This window comes from Carassius gibelio, chromosome B18, assembly GCF_023724105.1.
Source record: "Carassius gibelio isolate Cgi1373 ecotype wild population from Czech Republic chromosome B18, carGib1.2-hapl.c, whole genome shotgun sequence".
Lineage (NCBI taxonomy): Eukaryota > Metazoa > Chordata > Actinopteri > Cypriniformes > Cyprinidae > Carassius > Carassius gibelio.
This window is the reverse complement of record NC_068413.1, coordinates 8,459,619-8,473,569: the sequence shown is the minus strand read 5'-3', so window position 1 is coordinate 8,473,569 and position 13,951 is coordinate 8,459,619. Positions and strand designations below refer to the sequence as shown.

The 13,951-nt window shown below is 36.6% G+C and overlaps 1 protein-coding gene across 1 annotated transcript; it reads right to left on the bottom strand.

The window, feature by feature from the left end:
• Positions 1–5,758: 5,758 nt before the first annotated feature.
• si:ch211-216l23.2 (uncharacterized protein LOC565061 homolog) lies at positions 5,759–13,951 on the bottom strand. Its single transcript, XM_052582926.1, has 10 exons — positions 13,720–13,951; positions 13,425–13,496; positions 13,187–13,270; positions 12,935–13,008; positions 12,691–12,823; positions 10,734–10,933; positions 8,328–8,603; positions 7,524–7,697; positions 6,991–7,413; positions 5,759–6,879 (listed from the first exon to the last, which is right to left on the bottom strand). Exons 2-10 carry the CDS (start codon positions 13,484–13,486, stop codon positions 6,848–6,850), a joined length of 1,458 nt encoding a protein of 485 aa, XP_052438886.1. The 5' UTR covers positions 13,487–13,496; positions 13,720–13,951; the 3' UTR covers positions 5,759–6,847.

Sequence of the window (13,951 nt, the reverse complement as noted above, 5' to 3'; positions counted from 1 at the left end):
AATTAAAGCTCATTGTGTATGGGGGCCTTGCTGGGTCTTCAGCTGATGCCTAGGAACGAGGGCAGAGGAAGCCAACTTTGGGGAGGGAGAGGGGAAAAAAGAGAGCGGTCGGAACACGTCGGGAGAATTAGGGAATGTAGGAGAGAGACAAATGTGCTATCAGGAAAAAAGACGGGAAGAGAAATTATGTTTTCGTACGCTTTCTCCCCGCATCAAATCCCTCCCAAGATGGTTTGATAGAGGAATATTATGCAAAATGTACACTGCAAACAAAAACGCACTGATAATTCGTCACTTAAACAAATAGGCGAAGGATTCGAGTGAAGGTAAAACCTTTCCATGAAATAAAAAAGGGAAGAACTGCGTACAAAGCCACACGTTCTGAGACTCTCGCTCATACCCTCACATTTTTGCTGTTAATTGTTGTGATAACACCTCTCGATTACAGGGGTTTAATTATCAACATGTTTGGCTGTTAGACCGAGTACCTGGCACAGATCCTGGTGAAGGGCTCAAGGTTTCTAATGAAGATCTCACTCACAGCAGCATACAGGAGCTCAGTGTGGTGCTGTCCTAACAAAGAAGCACATTGCGTTTAGAGACGACCTGGGTATCTGTGAATTCTAACACAATAATGCCAAGAATATTCATAGTGATACATTTTGATTGATATCCAGTTGTGCTGGAATGGCAAGTGTGTGTCTCTGTGGGGGAAAAAAAAAAGAGAAAAAGTGATTCTGTGTGATTGCGGAAATGTAGCAGTAACTGAATCGCATGTCGTGGGACACAAATGAGGCATGTCTTTGCCTCCGTAACAGCGAAAGCTGGTTTCACTCCGTTTGACTGGTAATCCTTCCGTCTCCTATTGCATTTATCAGCTTTAGTGGAGCCGTTTTTTGCTCACTTACCCAAAAAAGGCCCAATCAACACCTCCCAGCTGGTGAAATGAAGCAGAACCGGGCCTCCATTACTTTGAGACGTGATGGATACTTCACAGCTGCGGTCGAGTGTCTGTGATCAGAGTGGAGAGACAAACAGCTGTAAAACATGCCCTGCAAAAGACATACACACATTTGCTAGCAGTGTTTGCCATTAGGATTTACATGCAGTGTATACTGTATACACACATGACAGATTCATCCTCAACTAATGTTGTTCTCACACAAGGCCAAAGAAACATTTATGTGAAATCTTAGCAGTTTGAAGGAGACTGAGGACAAGAAACAGTCCATGTAATGAGTTGCTTTGAAAAGTGACATAGCTTTTAAAACCAGGGCATTCATTCTCTTGAAATATATATTTAAATCTCACTTGAGCAGCTAGCATTTACTGTTCTACCGTGATTTATGTCTTTAAAATATCTAACTTATTTCTATATTTGTTGTGTAATTTACATTCATCTATATTTGTCCTCAAACACAAACATTATGTCGTCTGAAAGCAATATTATCCCAAATTGGAGGATGTGCACGATCTAACTTCACAAATACAGATTCCTATTATTATGAAATTGCACTAGGAACAGTAGCTACGCTCTGCAAGCCTTCGATTCATCTCCCAATGGTTAATTTGCCTGAGAAAATGATATTTACTGTTATTGAGAGGAAATACATTCACGCTAGCAATGTGTTCCAGAAAACGAAAACAATTTGTAGGGTTCATTCTGTATTTAAATCGTATTAAATGCCGCATTTCAGTGTTTCCTCTTTTCGAATTAAATATTCAAATAAAATATAACCAAATCTAAATGTCTGTAATAGAAACGCAATGGATGTTTTGAGGTTTGATAAGCAGAAGGACCAGAAATTAAACATTAAACTGCTATGTTGAACGTATGTTCTGTAGGTCTACAGCGCCATCTAGTGGTTAAAATGAGCTCACTCAGATTAGCGTCGTGTCTCGCAGTGTTTGGCGATTAAACAGCCAAAAATTTTGCAAAACCACAAAATTTTAAACATTTATATTTAACTGTAACACTATCAAGACCCCTCCCCGTATATATATATTTTATTTATTATATATTTTTACCTCTTGAATAAGCAAGCCGATTTCCGCTCCATAAGGAACAAAAAGTAATGGTTTAGTAAATTTAAGAATTTTTGGGGAATAATAATATTAATAGTTAGAAATTAAAACGAACAAAATCGTTTAATTATCATCATAGTAAAATCATGATCGTAGTAATAATCATGGAAAGTGTTCAAATTATAATTCTTAAAATTATAAGATTTTTTTTTTTTTTTTGTCTTTGTCTTATGTGGCAGAAATGGACTTCCATAGTTTACTTACATTTCTGGCACTGTTTAGATGTATAAAGTTACTCGTTATCCAAAACAAATTACTCATGGTATGGCTTATGTAACTTTAAATTTGTGATGTCGGGATCAAGAGGAGTCTCTCATTTCCATCCACCAAATGTTAAAAGGAGTTCATAGTAGAGTTAGTTACATGTCCCCTTAGATAAATTGCCCATATGAAGAAACTCATATTGAGACGATATTTTTCAACCTCACTATAATAATGAGGAACAATCAGTTTTAATGCTGTACTTAAGTCACACCCTTTTCTGTGTCTGGTTTGTAATATCAAAGGAATAATTCACCTAATACCTGTTTCTTATATACTCACCCTCACTTTCTTCAGTGCACACAAAATGTAAATTTTTGCCTAACATCTTATTTAAACTGCAATTAAAAAATAAAAAAATTAACTAAATGAAATTATCATATGTCTATATGACTTCTGCACTAATGCCCTATTTTCTGAATATTTCTGAAGCCATGGGGTGCATATAAGAAAAACTGTGATATCCGACTTTAGAATGAATAATAGAGTCAGATCTTTTCGATGAATCATCTGATCCAGTTGACAAAACTGAATGTCATTGATCTGGTTCTGGAGTTCAGCTAAATCATCGATCCAGTCACAGTGGTTAAGCTCAGTGGTGGAGAATATTATCACTAAATTACAATCTAAAATTAAATCTACAGGCTCAATAAATCAGAATGTCGTTGAAAAGTTCATTTATTTCAGTAATTCAACTCAAATTGTGAAACTCGTGTATTAAATAAATTCAATGCACAAAGACTGAAGTAGTTTAAATCTTTGGTTCTTTTAATTGTGATGATGTCGGCTCACATTCAACAAAAACCCACCAATTGACCATCTCAACAAATTAGAATATGGTGACATGCCAATCAGCTAATCAACTCAAAACATTCACCTGCAAATATTTCCTGAGCCTTCAAAATGCTCTCTCAGTTTGGTTCACTAGCTACACAATCATGGGGAAGACTGCTGATCTGACAGTTGTCCAGAAGACAATCATTGACAAGGAGGGTAAGCCACAAACATTCATTGCCAAAGAAGCTGGCTGTTCACAGAGTGCTGTATCCAAGCATGTTAACAGAAAATTGAGTGGAAGGAAAAAGTGTAGAAGAAAAAGACCAGTGGTCCAAAGTCCTCTTTGAGAGCAAGATGAGAGCAAGTTTTGTATTTCATTTGGAAACCAAGGTCCTAGAGTCTGGAGGAAGAGTGGAGAAGCTCATAGCCCAAGTTGCTTGAAGTCCAGTGTTAAGTTTCCACAGTCTGTTATGCACCTGTTTAACGAGAGAATTGAGCACGTCATGCTTCCTTCTGCTGACCAGCTTTTTGAAGATGCTGATTTCATTTTCCAGCAGGATTTGGCACCTGCCCACACTGCCAAAAGCACCAAAGGTTGGTTAAATGACCATGGTGTTGGTGTGCTTGACTGGCCAGGAAACTCACCACACCTGAACCCCATAGAGAATCTATGAGGTATTATCAGGAGGAAAATAAAAAAACAAGAGGCCAAAAATGCAGATGAGCTGAAGGCCACTGTCAAAGAAACCTGGGCTTCCATACCACCTCAGCAGTGCCACAAACTGATCACCTCCATGCCACTCCGAATTGAGGCAGTAATTCATGCAAAAAAAGCACCTAGCAAGTATTGATGCATACAGTATTGTTCAAAATAATAGCAGTACAATGTGACTAACCAGAATAATCAAGGTTTTTAGTATATTTTTTATTGCTACGTGGCAAACAAGTTACAAGTAGGTTCAGTAGATTCTCAGAAAACAAATGAGACCCAGCATTCATGATATGCACGCTCTTAAGGCTGTGCAATTGGGCAATTAGTTGAAAGGGGTGTGTTCAAAAAAATAGCAGTGTCTACCTTTGACTGTACAAACTCAAAACTATTTTGTACAAACATTTTTTTTTTCTGGGATTTAGCAATCCTGTGAATCACTAAACTAATATTTAGTTGTATGACCACAGTTTTTTAAAACTGCTTGACATCTGTGTGGCATGGAGTCAACCAACTTGTGGCACCTCTCAGCTGTTATTCCACTCCATGATTCTTTAACAACATTCCACAATTCATTCACATTTCTTGGTTTTGCTTCAGAAACAGCATTTTTGATATCACCCCACAAGTTCTCAATTGGATTAAGGTCTGGAGATTGGGCTGGCCACTCCATAACATTAATTTTGTTGGTTTGGAACCAAGACTTTGCCCGTTTACTAGTGTGTTTTGGGTCATTGTCTTGTTGAAACAACCATTTCAAGGGCATGTCCTCTTCAGCATAGGGCAACATGACCTCTTCAAGTATTTTAACATATGCAAACTGATCCATGATCCCTGGTATGCGATAAATAGGCCCAACACCATAGTAGGAGAAACATGCCCATATCATGATGCTTGCACCTCCATGCTTCACTGTCTTCACTGTGTACTGTGGCTTGAATTCAGAGTTTGGGGGTCGTCTCACAAACTGCCTGTGGCCCTTGGACCCAAAAAGAACAATTTTACTCTCATCAGTCCACAAAAATGTTCCTCCATTTCTCTTTAGGCCAGTTGATGTGTTCTTTGGCAAATTGTAACCTCTTCTGCACATGCCTTTTTTTTAACAGAGGGACTTTGCGGGGGATTCTTGAAAATAGATTAGCTTCACACAGACGTCTTCTAACTGTCACAGTACTTACAGGTAACTCCAGACTGTCTTTGATCATCCTGGAGGTGATCATTGGCTGAGCCTTTGCCATTCTGGTTATTCTTCTATCCATTTTGATGGTTGTCTTCCGTTTTCTTCCACGTCTCTCTGGTTTTGCTCTCCATTTTAAGGCATTGGAGATCATTTTAGCTGAACAGCCTATCATTTTTTGCACCTCTTTATAGGTTTTCCCCTCTCTAATCAACTTTTTAATCAAAGTACGCTGTTCTTCTGAACAATGTCTTGAACGACCCATTTTCCTCAGCTTTCAAATGCATGTTCAACAAGTGTTGGCTTCATCCTTAAATAGGGGCCACCTGATTCACACCTGTTTCTTCACAAAATTGATGACCTCAGTGATTGAATGCCACACTGCTATTTTTTTGAACACACCCCTTTCAACTAATTCAACTAATTGCCCAATTGCACAGCCTTAAGAGCGTGCATATCATGAATGCTGGGTCTCATTTGTTTTCTGAGAATCTACTGAACCTACTGGTAACTTGTTTGCCACGTAGCAATAAAAAAATATACGAAAAACCTTGATTATTCTGGTTAGTCACATTGTACTGCTATTATTTTGAACAATACTGTACTTTCCAGAAGGCCAACAATTAACTTTTTTTTATTTTTTTTATTGGTCTTCTGAAGTATTCTAATTTGAGATTTGTTGTTGGGTTTTTGTTAAATGTGAGCCAAAACTTTCACAATTAAAATAATCAAAGACTTAACTACTTCAGTTTGTGTGCATTGAATTTATTTAATACACAAGTTTCACAATTTGAGTTGAATTACTGAGGAAAAAAAAGGAATTTATCCACGACATTCTAATTTGAGATGCACCTGTATGTTTGGTACTAATCAACCTTCTGATCTATGAAACCTCAACCCCATTGTAAAGAATGGTGGTGGCAGCGTCTTGCTCTAGTGTTTCTTTCCTGGCAAAGAGAAATAAAAAAGCGTGTTGCCATCAAGAGTAACACAGATGGAGCCAAAATCCATGAAGGGTGCCAGTATCAGCCAGCCAAAGACCCGTTCAGAGCAGCAACCCCTTTGTTCCAGTACAACAATGTTCAACAATAAAGGCTTGAATCTAATCAAAAAATCGTGGCATGACCTGAAAATGTAGTCAGATGGCGCAATCCAATTTCAGTTTATAGCAAATTCGCATTCAGAAACATGCAATTGTACACAAAATTTTGTGTCCAGTCAAAATGTACAGTCAAAAAAAAAAAGGGTGGTGTCTATCTGGAAGTTATTAAGCTATTAAGAGTAAGCATTCAGTGTATAAGGGAGAAGAACAGTTTAAGTTTAGGGACTGGATTCACACATAAGAAATGTAAAAATCCCAAAAACTAAAATCCAAAATGTGTAAAAAAAAAAAACCGAAGAGGTTTTTTTTTTTTTTTTTCAAAACATTATGCACTTTATTTATCTTAAAAAAGAAACAAATACAAAAAAAGAGATCAAGAACTTTCTACAATCTACCAGGATTCAGAATAGTCTCATATTATTGCCTCACACCAAAACTTGTATATGGAATATATTCAATCATTGTACAGAGAACAGTGATATTTAAAGACATTTCTCACAGATTTATGCCACGGAAAATTTTCATATTTTTTCTAAACATGAGCTAACAACTGTGGAAGTAAAGAGATCACAACTGAGGCTTGAGGCTTGTTCCATACCAGAACATTTTTAAACAAAGTAAACAGAAGTCAAATTTCTAAAAAAATGTAAAACATAAACCTGCCTAAGTCCAAAATGTTAACAACTGTTCCATGTGGCACTACTGGCCTACTATTTAATCAGGTGTCCTGAGAGAATCAAGGTAGCAGGCGTCGTGGTGGGCAAGAACCTGAACATGGACAACAACAAAAAACAAGAGGAAGCAAAAAAATGTATAAATTAGTGACCGATCATTCAATGTCAAACAGCCATCATAAGAACTTCATGAGAAGATGCAGACCTGTTGGGGCTCCCATATGAAGGCTCCTAAGTGAAGGTGGTGGTGCTCGAGGACCCCAGGGCCCATTCTGCGGAGGTGGTCCACACATCAATGGTGGCCCACGTGATGAATGAGACCCCGGATGCTGCAACAGACCTCTAGAGGACGGGAAACCAATAGGTGTTTCAAGCAGAGGGGCACGGTCAAGAAGAGGGGCACGGGTGGAGGATGGCCCATGTGCAGGTGCTGGGCCTAGAAGAGGTTGTGGCTTGTCAAGACTATGAGGGGCTGCTGGCCCCCTAGATGGGGGACTAAATGAAGAACCGTGTGAGACTGAAGAGGCCCGAGTGGGTAAAAGACTATGGGGGGCTGCTGATCTGTGGGAAGGTGGCTTTAGATTTTGCATTGAAAGCAAAGGAGGTGGTTTCGTCTTGGGATATGAGCCTGGGAATACAGCATTTAAATTTATTAATGAGCATCATAAACAGGTTAAAAATGAATTATTTAATACTATTCCTTAAAGTAAAATTGTATCCTGTGCCCCAAAAACAAACCTTGCAATCCTCTGTGATGGCCTGGGGGTGTATCTCCAGACCCTGAGGGTGGGTTTGCCTGCTCCCTTGGTGGTGGTCCAGATCCAGCAGGCAGGAGTGGTGGGGGTTTTCCTAACCCTGGAGGCATGCTGTTTATTACAGGAGCAACCTCACTGCCCACCTCAGCCGAAGTTACTGGAGAGGAAAGAAACCGAGTGATAATAAAACGATAATGTTATAATGTTTAGAAATATATTATACAATCTGTATAATTTAAAATCTAACTTACATTTGTAATTCTATATGGTTTTATAAATCAAGTTACATCATATACCATCTTACATCTTAGAGTCAGAATTTTGCACAGTGCTACTCCTGACTACTCCGCTGTTTTCAACATAATATTAATACTTTTTTTTCCTGAAGTGCTCATGTGACTGGAGTATTGATGCTAAAAAATCAGCTTTGAAATCACAGGAATAAATTAAATTGTAAAATAAAGATATAATATATATATATATATATATATATATATATATATCTGTGTGTGTGTGTGTGTGCGTGTGTGTGCATTTACATACATTTAAATAACTGAATATGTAATTATATAATTAACAGATTTGGTAATGAATTAAAATAAATCGATCAGTGTACAATGTGCACTGATTGCATTCTATCAATCATAAATGCATCTAACTTGATCATATTTTGAGGCCATATGTAACATAAAATATTAAAATGTACAATAATGATGAGAATTAAGACACACTTATAAAGACGACATAATATGAATGTAACTAGGCCAGGACATGGAAGCATGTTCACCTTGCAGATGGTCTTGGCGGTTCTGAAGATACTCTGTCAGTGTGTTGAGCTCCTCTGGGTACAGGTGCAAACCTTCGGCCAGGAGAAAGAGCAGGTGGCGGGTGGCAGAGGGAACAGTGTGGCGCTCCAGCTTGCTGCGCTCCAGGTAGTCCTCCGTCAGCTCAGCCGCCCGTGCCGCAGCCTCCGTGGGGTCCAGCACCTGCCGCGAACCGCTCAAGCGTCTGAACTCCACCAACACAAACTCCAGGGCTTGTTCTTTAGGCATATTTCGATGAACTGTGGAGAGGCAGAGGAAGGGTCAGCCAGAGGAGGGAAGGGGCTTGCATATGGTGCTCAGTGTGAGCTGCTGCAGTCTAAGCAGTGCGCACAAGAGTTCTACCTCATCAGCAACACGCTGCAGTCTGGCAACCACTGCTTAACCCAATTACCACATTACAAATTCACTATGCACTCAAAGAACACATTCATGAGCACACTTGAATGTTGGGAGAAGGGACATTTAGCAGAGTAAAGTTAATGTAAGATTGCTTTTAAAGGTTTTTAATATGAGGAAGGCATAGTGCATGAGATAACTCTTATGCATTTTTATGAATTCAGTTTTGATGTATGACATTGCATAACAGCAAATTCAGAAAATGTAAGTGTTCTTTCAGCGTTTAAAAAGGACTTGTGTTTTTGCTTAAGTTTGTTTTGTTGTTGTTTTTAGATGTGAAAGTCTGGGAATGTTTGATCGTTTAGTGTGTGTTCAGTTTTTCCTGTGTTAACTGAAACTATTTGCTGCTTTGTATAATAAAATGTGTAAAAAGTGTAATCAACTTATGTTTTTTCTATTTATTATTAAATGGTGGGCATTCATTAAAATAATGGAATGAAAGCATGTCTGTTGTTTGAGGGCATTTAATCTATTTTAAAGTCATGCTGTGGATCAACCCACCATGTTTTAGATGTTTTTTATTTGTTTGATTTAGTTTTTTGGATTTTGAGTCAAGCACAACGGATACATTTTTGCTTGTCTGTATTGGTGCAAACATTTATAAATATGTAGACTGGTCAAATATTTATTCTCAAATCTATTAAAACATTTTTTGTGTGTTTTGCAAAATTACAAGCGATTATACAGTTAAATTTGGAGGTGTCAATTTTGAGATTTGAGAAACTTGTGAAACTGAGATGTGCCCACAATGCAATAATAAAAAGAAAAAACTAAAATATTGGTAAATAAATCCCAGAAATAGCTTTTCATTACAATTTTATGAGTATGCTTGCTGTCTAGTCCAGTGTAGCTTTTTACTGCCACAAGACTTAGCAACAGCCTCTTTACAAAGTCATACTTTGTTATAACACTGATTTGTTCAGTAAATAAATTTACATTTATGCATTTAGCAGACGCTTTCATCCAAAGAGACTAGAGCTGGGACAACGCGTCGAGGTCATCAATGCAAAAAATACGTAGACGCAAAATATGCGCATCGATTCGTCGACCTGTTTTTATTTCTCTAAAAAACGTTTGCAAAACGTTTACCTTATGTGTATGCTGAATATACGCGATGGCCGGATCAACATTCTGTCCAATGTTAAATAACCAATCCAGGGGTTTTTCTGCATTGATCTTTTTTTTGGCGGCTGTCAAAGCCTTATTTGATCAGTGAGTGATGTAGAATAGAATAACTGCTGTGCCTGAGAGAGAGCCCCGGCTGTGCGCGCGCACTCACAGTCTTCAACTTCAACAACACGAGTGCTGCTTGCTCTCTCTCTCCCTTGAAAGAAGAACTTTTTTTCAGTAAGCTTGTTTCAGTAAGCTATGTGTTTTCAAGGCTTCAAGGTTTTATTGAATGCTATCTCTATACAAGTGCAAAGTAATGCATTCTTAGTCAGTCTTTTATTTTGCAATTTTAAGAGCAATAAACATATATTGCAATGTTAAGGAATTCATGTTTTTTTCATTCAGATATGTAAATAAACATGTATAAATTGTTAGTAGTCAATTAATGGGAAGATAATCGAAATCGAATCGGTCTGAAAAAATTAATCGTAAGATTAATCGATGAAGTGAAAAAATGATCGCTAGATTAATCATTAAAAAAAATTATCGTTTATCCCAGCCCTAAAAGCGACTTACAGTGCATTCAGGCTATAATTATTATTTTGTTATTAATATAAATGAATTCTCTTTTTAGACTGTTCTGAAAGTTTTTGAATATTTTGAAAGTGCTTTTTCAGAATGGATAAATGTATGTATTTTAGTGTAATCATAAAAAACTGGTTAATGTTTTGTTGTTTATTATATGGCAAGGAGTGTAAAAATGCCCACCACCAAGTCAAGGTTGTTTAAGGTTATTTCACTGTGGTTTGAAGTAATGTTAAACTGGTTTTATTGGGAGATCGATTGTGGGAGTCGGAACTTACTTTTGAGGGACTCTGAAAATATGATTACTGTGCACGAGGACAGTGTTACATTAGTCTGCTCGACGAGAATACATAAGGGGGAACCGTCGGAGCGGACATCTTGGAGGGCCCGCGTCAGGCCTGATTCCACCTGCAGGTAAAGCATTTCCACCGAGAGGCCACGTTCCTGCAAACACTGGCCTATCGATTTGGGGTAATCCCTTTGAAAGAAGAAGAAGAGATCTGGTTATTGAGCACCAAGCTTCAGGGCAGGAGGAGAGGGTCTTGGGTGTGACCTCGTTTATATATGCAATAATGAAATTTTTAATGTGCCACACAAATCAATAAACCAACATAAACAGCATTTTAAAAGTGTATTACATATTAGAAAATAGTCGAACATTAAGTTGTTTCATTTGTTTTAGCCAAATAAATGCTTGGGTGTGAGTCATCAGACTTTGAAGGACATAAGAAGTGATAAATATTTAGCTTAAACATGATGCAGAAAAAAATACGGTTTAATATTAATAACATAACCTTGCACAAATATAATAGTGAACATATTATTTATATAAAAAAAACATATTATTGTTTTACCAAAATCTTTGTCAATTAAAGCACTGTAAAAATGGATCTTAATAAAATGTGAAACACTTCGATCAAACACATTTAGGCCAAGATCTATTTACTGGATGGCAAAAATGGGACTGTCTGTTATGTTTGTGTCATATTCATTGTGTATTAATAAAAACAGAAGTACGGTATGTGTTTCCAGTCAAGGAATTTTAAAAACATTCAATTTCATCGTTGCATTCACGTTTTGAAACTAGTTTTGTTTGTGTTTTTCATAGATTGTGTGTTTGTTTCATTTCGTTCCCTTTAGAAATATGGCTTAGATTACTGAAGATTTTGAGTATCAGCACTTCTTATAGAAGCTATTTGGCTAAATACACAAAGGAATGTGATTAAACTGTCATTTTTTTAAAATGTGATGATTTCTGGCCATATCATTCTTTCATTGAACGTGTTTGTTGGAGAGTGAAAAAATGTACAGAATACAACTAAATCAAAAACACTTTTACGCTCGAGACCTAACAGATTTGGAAAATGTGTATTCAACATTCAGGGTAACATTTAACATGTCTTTTTATTATTTCTCTTTTTTTTCCTTTTTTGATATGTGGAATAGAACATTTTGATTATAAAAGTCAAATGATGTTTTTTTTTTTTTTTTTTTTTATTAAACTTTATATCATGAGGCAGGACTTTAAAGAACACCAAGTTGAATACAACATATGGGCTTAAACATTCGCATTTGATTTATTGGATAGATATAGGTAATTTACACAACATACATACTGACTTTTTTTCTAGATTTGCACTATAATTCATCTATAGTTAGCAAAAATGTTTAATTCAAAGATTAATTGTAACAGTTATTGATTGATGTATCATGTTTAGTGTTTTTGATGTTGTTTTTAGATTCGCAATGTAAAATAGTAATGTTATTTTAAATTATTAATTTATAAAAAAAAATATACATTGAAAAAAAAAAAGAGAGACTGACAGTGAAATGTAAAGAGTAAGAGCATTCCAGAGACTTCTGTTAAATGATGGTGAACATTTAGAATACTGGAAGTCTGTTGTCATTGTTTTTTTACTTGAAGGCCCATTTTAAGATTTTGGATGATTTACAATACTAAAATATCCACCCGAATTTTTTCTTTTTATTAACCATCGAGGATGATTCTGGATAGATAAGGATTATCTAACATTTAACAATACAAAGCACATTTACACAACAAAGAAAAAATAATAATAATAATTAAAAAATAACAGCATTGCACAAAATTAAGGTAAACAAGTCCATATTTTCAGTGCAAACTCTGGAAACAAAGTTAAAAAAAATAAAGCAAGTTTCACACAATAAAACATTTACCACAACAGAATTTTACTGCTACCTGCCGAGTATACTCACACATTCTGGTTGTTCACCGACAGGACGACACAGTCTGCAGGCTGTCTAGCACCGTCTCCATGCAGCTGCTGGAAGAACCTCTCGTATATGGCATTGCGTTCAACTGTTGCCTCATATTCTTCAGGTGAAACCGCTGTTACAAACACATTTACATGGAAAAGTTGATTCCAAAAAGATTTCTCATAATGGCCACAGCATCAGCAGTGAGAAACCATGTTGTTGTTTATTACATGAACCATCATACCAGTCGACTGATGTGGTGAATGCTCATAGTCTGCAGTGCCAGAGTAGTCAATCCCTTCGTCTAAGCTTTCAAAGCTGAAAATTGAAAGAAGATTGGTTGAAAAAAAGGTTTTTAGATTTTAAAAAGATTTTTAAATGAAGAAGAGAGAAACAGATATGTGAAAAATAAAGACTTAAAGCCAGGAAAAGATCAGTAGTAAGCACTATCAACTACAAAAATCACATTTTTCTTTTCTGTCATATTTCAACGTGCCTCTCAGATTCTGGATGGTCATCTTTTCTGTCCTCCATCATTGGATATGGTGCTCTTCGAAATGGTCTGGGAGGTTTTGAGACACTGCATGGAGCAAATGACATGATTATGATAAACCTAACACCAAAAACATAAAACGTGTATTGTGGGTTTAAATCTAGTAATCGACGTATTAATTCTGAACATATTTATGCAGTAGCCCACAGCAGCCATTATACAGATGTTTGACATAACTTACCTTCCTCCACTGTGTTTTGGTGGTAGTCGTCTGCCCCCAGCTTTCTTCGACCACGACGACATTTTATTTTTTCTAAATGAACGGCGTAACAAACATTATCTAAAATATCTTAAATTATATTATCGCAGGAGACAAGGCGAAATGAGTTTTGGTTGCCCAGAAAAACCTGCATGTACCGTTACTATTTATTTTTTTATTAAACTAAAGTATATGGTTAAAAAAAACGTTTAATATTTGCAACTTTTGTAAAATTATTGTTATGAAAATGCTAAATCTAATGAAAAGCCCATCTTACCTGCGTAGATATTCAGTTATAACGTTAGCCCTCCTGCTCTATGAATCGCGAAAAATCGATGATTTTGCTGATACGTTATTTAATCTCTGACTACATCAGTACATACGAAGACTATTTTTAGATTAAAAAGATTATGGATAATAGTGATTTATTCGAGTTACTGCTCGAGATTGCTGCAAAAGACCTGTAACACACTCGATCGGACTTCCTTTCGAAGAACAAGTGCATTATT